At 54.2% G+C, this 8,058-nt stretch overlaps 1 protein-coding gene across 1 annotated transcript; it reads left to right on the top strand.

Annotated features, from left to right (window-relative positions):
* Positions 1-630: 630 nt before the first annotated feature.
* LOC147082074 (uncharacterized) lies at positions 631-2,357 on the top strand. The gene has a single exon (XM_085980477.1). The coding sequence runs from the start codon at positions 823-825 to the stop codon at positions 2,353-2,355; it is 1,533 nt and encodes a 510-aa protein (XP_085836603.1). The 5' UTR covers positions 631-822; the 3' UTR covers positions 2,356-2,357.
* The last annotated feature ends 5,701 nt before the right edge of the window (positions 2,358-8,058 follow it).

Genomic DNA, 8,058 nt, shown 5'->3' with positions numbered 1-8,058 from the left:
GGGGGATGGGTGTGGGGGGGACTGGGGCGGGTGTGGGGGGGGCGGGGGACGCGAGTGGGGGGGACGGGGGATGGGGGGGACGGGTGTGGGGGGGACGGGTGTGGGCGGGACGGGGGACGGGTGTGGGGGGGACGGGTGTGGGGGGGACGGGGGGGACGGGTGTGGGGGGCACGGGTGTGGGGGGGACGGGGGACGGGTGTGGGCGGGACGGGGGGGACGGGGGGGACGGGTGTGGGGGGGACGGGGGGGACGGGGGGGACGGGTGTGGGGGGGACGGGTGTGGGGGGGACGGGTGTGGGGGGGACGGGGGACGGGGGACGGGTGTGGGGGGGACGGGTGTGGGGGGGACGGGTGTGGGGGGGACGGGTGTGGGGGGGACGGGTGTGGGGGGGACGGGTGTGGGGGGACGGGTGTGGGGGGGACGGGTGTGGGGGGGACGGGTGTGGGGGGGACAGGGGACGGGTGTGGGGGGGACGGGGGGGACGGGGGATGGGTGTGCTGGTCCACCTGAACAGAAGAAGCTCTGAGTATCAGCATGTTGTTGGATTATTGATAACCGCGCCCAACGCTGATGCCCTCAGCAGTCACGGGACGGTGCTCAGATATCTTCCCCTCCCTTGCCCAGGTCAATGAGCCCAATTGTCGTGCCCTCACCATGCCCTATATCATCTAAGTCAGCACAGCAAGGCTGAAAGGTGGTCTTTGTGTTGTACAAGGCTGACTACTGGCCTGTTCTGATGTGAACCCTCTCTCTCCAATAACAGAACTGTTAATGTTTGAGCCAATCCAGTTGTGCGAATTCTCATTGCAGGAAACATCAGCATGTCGGACAAGCAGTGTCACGTGAGCGAGCTCCACAGCCAACAGCAAGTGTCCCTTTGCTTTGATGTGATGGTGCAGTCCCAGGTCAAGTGGGAGAAGTTTCTGATGCCAGCACCCACATCTGTCGCTATTTTGGGTGAACTGGTGCATCTGGCTACGAGGATGGAGGACTTCAAACTAAACCAAGGCAGTGCAGGCAAGAAATCCCTGTTTAAACGTCCAGATTCATTCAAGAGGTGCCTGATGGAGGTTTGCAACCAAACCGTAAACTCGTTTCAACAGACCCGCACTAATCTGAACAAAATCCGCATGTGTTGTGAGGACCTCCTTGTCCATGTGAAGAATGTGGGTGAAGGGACATCTCTGAACAAAGACCTTCCCAAGCAGCTGCAGAACATTCGGGTTTGTGCAGACAAATCCAAAACATGTGCCGAATCTGTGGAAAAGGAGCTCTCCAATCTCAGCGATCTACTGAGTGAGCTGCTGGAGACCTGTACAGATTCCCAGAGTATCAGCCAGGATAAGCTGGGGGAAGTAAGGAAAGTCCTGTCGGAAACACAACAGAAGAATGAGTTAGTAGAGGAGAAGAAGTGCAATTTACAGAAGCAATGGATCGAGGCTTCCCGAAAACGTGAGGAAGTCACCAGTGAATACGACAATGTAAGGGCGAGTGCTCTCATTGATCAGTTCTGTTTGGAAGGACTGAAACAGATGAAGAAGCTTCTCCCAAAGATTGTTGATCTTTTGAGCAATGTGACCAGCCCAGTGCTTCTGGTGGTGGAGCTGGGGAAAGGGTTGATCTTTCTCATACAACTGGTGTCTGAGCTGAAAGACAAAGAATCCTCTGAATCAAACCCTGAAATCAGCAGTTTCCTCAGCAAGGTTAGAGAGGAAGCCTCACTGAAGATCAAGGAAGTCCAATCCCAGTTGGAGGAGTCGCAAAAAATGTACAATGAATGTCACCAAAATATGAAAAGTTCGTGTGATGAGAGTGAGACGTTGTTGAGAGAGATAAAGAACAATCAGGCACAAGAGATGGATATCAGCACACGTGTAGCGTTGATGGCTAAAGGGCTTGGGGCACTGGGGAGCATCAAGTCCAACTGGTCAGAGATGATCAACTTCATTCATATCATACCAAAATTAACTGAAGGTTGCCAGAAGACATTTAAGAGACTTAGTGCGGTGAGTGGTGAAGGCACGCAGGGTGCTCCAGGTGCGTTAGCCAGTAGTCAGATGATGAACTTTCAAGTGTCCCAGGCAGTCAGCATCATGACCCACATCGGTGACATGTCAAAAACCTATGTGGAGATTCACGACAAGTACCTTGCAGGTCAACTGGGCGAGCTGAGCTCATTGCTGGGCGGGCAGGGGTCTGAATACAAGTTTAAGAAGGTCCAGGATAAATGTGATGAAGCAAGAAAGGAAATCCATCACAGGGCTGCTGTGAATCAGGAGCAACTTCAGAAGAATGCCCAGCAGGGAAGTGAAGCCATTGCTAAACTTACAGACCTGCTGCTGCCCAGGAAGTGAATGGAAATCCTGCAATGAAACATATTCTCAGCTGTGCGAGTGACCAACCCCTGGAATCTCCAATCCAATCATCAAGCACCTCTCCCAACCCCTGGAATCTCCAATCCAATCACCAACCACCTCTCCCAACCCCTGGAATCTCCAATCCAATCATCAACCTCCTCTCCCAACCCCTGGAATCTCCAATCCAATCATCAACCACCTCTCCCAACCCCTGGAATCTCCAATCCAATCATCAACCTCTTCTCCCAACCCCTGGAATCTCCAATCCAATCCAATTAAGGGTTACGGGGAGCGGGCAGGAATTTGGACATGAGCCTAGGTTCGGATCGGTCATGGCCCTGTGGGTAGCGGAGCGGGCCCAGGGGCCGTGTAGCCTGATCCTGCTCCTATTTCATGTGTCTAATTCTGTTAGATTCAGGAGATGGTTCTGTGATAGTGGATTGGCGGTTAGGATCAGATCAGCCATGATCTTATTGAATGGCGGAGCAGGCTCGAGGGGCCGATTGGCCTACTCCTGCTCCTATTTCTTATGTTCTTATGTTCTTATCAACCTCTTCTCCCAACCCCTGGAATCTCCAATTCAATCATCAACCACCTCTCCCAACCCCTGGAATCTCCAATCCAATCATCAACCACCTCTCCCAATCCCTGGAATCTCCAATCCAATCATCAACCACCTCTCCCAACCTCTGGAATCTCCAATCCAATCATCAACCACCTCTCCCAACCCCTGGAATCTCCAATGCAATCATCAACCTCCTCCCCCAACCCCTGGAATCTCCAATGCAATCATCAACCTCCTCTCCCAACCCCTGGAATCTCCAATCCAATCATCAACCTCCTCTCCCAACCCCTGGAATCTCCAATCCAATCATCAACCTCCTCTCCCAACCCCTGGAATCTCCAATCCAATCATCAACCACCTCTCCCAACCCCTGGAATCTCCAATCCAATCATCAATCACCTCTCCCAACCCCTGGAATCTCCAATCCAATCATCAACCCCCTCTTCCAACACCTGGAATCTCCAATCCAATCATCAACCTCCTCTCCCAACACCTGGAATCTCCAATCCAATCATCAACCACCTCTCCCAACCCCTGGAATCTCCAATCCAATCATCAACCTCCTCTCCCAACCCCTGGACTCTCCAACCCAATCATCAACCTCCTCTCCCAACCCCTGGAATCTCCAATCCAATCATCAACCACCTCTCCCAACCCCTGGAATCTCCAATCCAATCATCAACCACCTCTCCCAACCCCTGGAATCTCCAATCCAATCATCAACCTCCTCTCCCAACACCTGGAATCTCCAATCCAATCATTAACATCCTCTCCCAACCCCTGGAATCTCCAATGCAATCATCAACCTCCTCTCCCAACCCCTGGAATCTCCAATCCAATCATCAACCACCTCTCCCAACCCCTGGAATCTCCAATCCAATCATCAACCACCTCTCCCAACTCCTGGAATCTCCAATCCAATCACCAACCTCCTCTCCCAACCCCTGGAATCTCCAACCCAATCATCAACCACCTCTCCCAACTCCTGGAATCTCCAATCCAATCATCAACCTCCTCTCCCAACCCCTGGAATCTCCAATCCAATCACCAACCTCCTCTCCCAACCCCTGGAATCTCCAATCCAATCATCAACCTCCTCTCCCAACCCCTGGAATCTCCAATCCAATCATCAACCACCTCTCCCAACCCCTGGAATCTTCAATCCAATCATCAACCCCCTCTTCCAACCCCTGGAATCTCCAATCCAATCATCAACCTCCTCCCCCAACACCTGGAATCTCCAATCCAATCATCAGCCACCTCTCCCAACCCCTGGAATCTCCAATCCAATCATCAACCTCCTCTCCCAACCCCTGGACTCTCCAACCCAATCATCAACCTCCTCTCCCAACCCCTGGAATCTCCAATCCAATCATCAACCACCTCTCCCAACCCCTGGAATCTCCAATCCAATCATCAACCACCTCTCCCAACCCCTGGAATCTCCAATCCAATCATCAACCTCCTCTCCCAACACCTGGAATCTCCAATCCAATCATTAACCTCCTCTCCCAACCCCTGGAATCTCCAATGCAATCATCAACCTCCTCTCCCAACCCCTGGAATCTCCAATCCAATCATCAACCTCCTCTCCCAACCCCTGGAATCTCCAATCCAATCATCAACCTCCTCTCCCAACCCCTGGAATCTCCAATCCAATCATCAACCTCCTCTCCCAACCCCTGGGATCTCCAATCCAATCATCAACCTCCTCTCCCAAACCCTGGAATCTCCAATCCAATCATCAACCTCCTCTCCCACCCCCTGGAATCTCCAATCCAATCATCAACCACCTCTCCCAACCCCTGGAATCTCCAATCCAATCATCAACCTCCTCTCCCAACCCCTGGAAACTCCAATCCAATCACCAACCTCCTCTCCCAACCCCTGGAATTCCGGTGACCTTCCATTTGAGGTGAGGGAATGTGAAAGTTCTGATTAAATCCCGCGGGCAGGTCCGGAGAATTCTTTGATTGAATTACTGCAAAGTTTTGAAGGATTCTGGAAGATCCAATCAGACAGAATAGTCATCAATTGATCATGTTTGATTGGTGTTTGCTTTCTCTGTCCCTTTTAAGCTTATATTGAAATCTGAAAAAAATTAATTACATTAATCTGATTTTTACGATTATCTGGGCCACTGATTAATTTCCTCCTCTCGCAGTTTTAAATACTTTAACCATCAACTTTACACAGTTATGAAATTCACCAAAAGTATAGAAACAGTCAAACAACTCCCCTGCTCTACTTTGAGATAGTGGCCATGGGATCTCTCAGTACTGACCCTCTGACTGTGCAGCGCTCCCTCAGTACTGCCCCTCTGACAGTGCAGCGCTCCCTCAGTACTGTCCCTTCCACAGTGCGGCGCTCCCTCAGTACTGTCCCTTCCACAGTGTGGCGCTCCCTCAGTACTGTCCCTCCCACAGTGCGGCGCTCCCTCAGTACTGCCCCTCTGACAGTGTGACGCTCCCTCAGTACTGCCCCTCTCACAGTGCAGCGCTCCCTCAGTACTGCCCCTCCCACAGTGCAGCGCTCCCTCAGTACTGCCCCTCCCACAGTGCGGCGCTCCCTCAGTACTGCCCCTCCCACAGTGCAGCGCTCCCTCAGTACTGTCCCTTCCACAGTGCGGCGCTCCCTCAGTACTGCCCCTCTGACAGTGTGACGCTCCCTCAGTACTGCCCCTCTCACAGTGCAGCGCTCCCTCAGTACTGCCCCTCCGACAGTGCGGCGCTCCCTCAGTACTGCCCCTCCCACAGTGCGGCGCTCCCTCAGTACTGCCCCTCCCACAGTGCGGCGCTCCCTCAGTACTGCCCCTCCGGCAGTGCGGCGCTCCCTCAGTACTGCCTCTCCGACAGTGCAGCGCTCCCTCAGTACTGCCCCTCCGGCAGTGCGGCGCTCCCTCAGTACTGCCTCTCCGACAGTGCAGCGCTCCCTCAGTACTGCCACTCCCACAGTGAAGCTCTCCCTCATTAGTGCCCATTCGACAGTGCAGCGCTCCCTCAGTACTGCCACTCCCACAGTGCAGCGCTCCCTCAGTAGTGCCCATTCGACAGTGCAGTGCTCCCTCAGTACTGCCTCTCCGACAGTGCAGTGCTCCCTCAGTACTGCCCCTCCGACAGTGCAGCGCTCCCTCAGTACTGCCCCTCCCACAGTGCAGCACTCCCTCAGTACTGCCCCTCTGACAGGGCAGCGCTCCCTCAGTACTGCCCCTCCCACAGTGCGGTGCTCCCTCAGTACTTTCCCTCCGACAGAGCAGCGCTCCCTCAGTACAGCCACTCCCACAGTGCGCCGCTCCCTCAGTGGTGCCCCACTGACAGTGCGGCGCTCCCTCAGTACTGCCCCTCAATTACAAGAGGAATGCAGGGAACAGCACCAACCGCTTATACATGGCCTTCTTTGATCTCACAAAGGCCTTCGACACTGTCAACTGTGAGGGATTATGGAGTGTCCTCCTCAAATTTGGCTGCCCTCAAAAGTTTGTCACTATCCTTCGCCTGCTTCACGACGACATGCAAGCCGTGATCCTAAGTAACGGTTCCACCACAGACCCAATTCACGTACGATCCAGGGTCAAGCCAGGCTGTGTCATCGCACCAACACCCTTCTCGATCTTCCTTGCTCTAATGCTCCATCTCACCCTCAGTAAGCTCCCCACTGGAGTGGAGCTAATTTACAGAACAAACGGGAAACTGTTCAACCTCCGTCGCCTCCAGTCCAGATCCAAAGTCGTCCCATCCTCTGTCGTCGAATTACAGTACGCAGACGATGCTTGCGTCTGCGCTCACTCGGAGGTCGAACTCCAAACCTTCGTCAACACCTTCACCAAAGCATACGAGAGCATGGGCCATACACTAAACATCCGTAAGACAAAGGTCCTCTACCAACCTGCCCCCACCACACAGTACTAGCCCCCGATTATCAAAATCCACGACAAAGCCTTGGAAAACGTGGACCACTTTCCATACCTCGGGAGCCTACTGTCAACAAGGGCAGACGTCGACGACGAAGTCCAACACCACCTTCAGTGTGCCAGTGCAGCCTTCAGTCGCCTGAGGAAGAGAGTGTTTGAAGACTAGGACCTCAAACCCAGCACTAAGCTCATAGTCTACAGAGCAGCAGTGATACCCGCCCTGCTGTATGCCTCAGAGACATGGACCATGTACAGCAGGCACCTCAAAGCACTGGAGAGGTACCACCAACGCTGCCTCCACAAGATCCTGCAAATCCATTGGCAGGATAGGCGCACCAACATCAGTGTTCTTGCTCAGGCCAACATCCCCAGCATCGAAGCTCTGACCACGCTCAATCAGCTCCGATGGACGGGTCACATTGTCCGCATGCCCGATACGAGACTCCCAAAACAAGCGCTCTACTCGAAGCTCCGGCACGGCAAGAGAGCCCCAGGTGGGCAGAGGAAACGCTTCAAGGACACCCTCAAAGCCTCCTTGAAAAAGTGTAACATCCCCACCGACACCTGGGAATCCCTGGCCCAGGACCACACAAAGTGGAGGAGAAGCATCCGGGAAGGCGCCGAACACCTCGAATCTCTTTGCCGGGAACAAGCGGAAGCCAAGCGCAGGCAGCACAAGGAGCGCACGTCAACCCAAGCACCCCACCCACCTGCCCCTTCAACCACCGTCTGCCCCGCCTGTGACAGAGACTGTAGGTCCCGCATTGGACTCATCAGTCACCTGAGAACTCATTTTTAATGTGGAAGCAAGTCATCCTCGGTTCTGAGGGACTGCCTAAGAAGAAGAAGCTCCATCAGTACTGCCCCTGCGACAGTGCGGCGCTCTCTCAGTACTGCCCCTCCGCCAGTGCAGCACTCCCTCAGTAGTGCCCCTCTGACAGTGCAGCACTCCCTCAGTACTGCCCCTCCGACAGTGCAGCACTCCCTCAGTACTGCCCCTCCGACAGTGCGTCACTCCCTCAATACTGACCCTCCGACAGTGCGGCGCTCCCTCAGTACTGCCTCTCCGACAGTGCAGCGCTCCCTCAGTACTGCCCCTCCATCAGTGCGGCATTTGATCGAGTGTGGCATCAAGGAGCCCTAGCAAAACTGAAGTCAATGGGAATCAAGGGGAAAACTCTCCATTGGTTGGAATCATACCTAGCACAAAGGAAGTTGGCTGTGG

This window comes from Somniosus microcephalus, unplaced genomic scaffold, assembly GCF_052327205.1.
Source record: "Somniosus microcephalus isolate GS21.2 unplaced genomic scaffold, FLI_Smic_1.0 scaffold193, whole genome shotgun sequence".
Classification (NCBI taxonomy): Eukaryota; Metazoa; Chordata; class Chondrichthyes; order Squaliformes; family Somniosidae; genus Somniosus; species Somniosus microcephalus.
The sequence above is the reverse complement of the archived record's forward strand: the minus strand, read 5'-3'. Positions and strand labels throughout refer to the sequence as shown.

Excerpts from the sequence above, each read along its gene's own strand:
- LOC147082074 (XM_085980477.1), top strand. The coding sequence starts at position 823 with ATGTCGGACAAGCAGTGTCACGTGAGCGAGCTCCACAGCCAACAGCAA.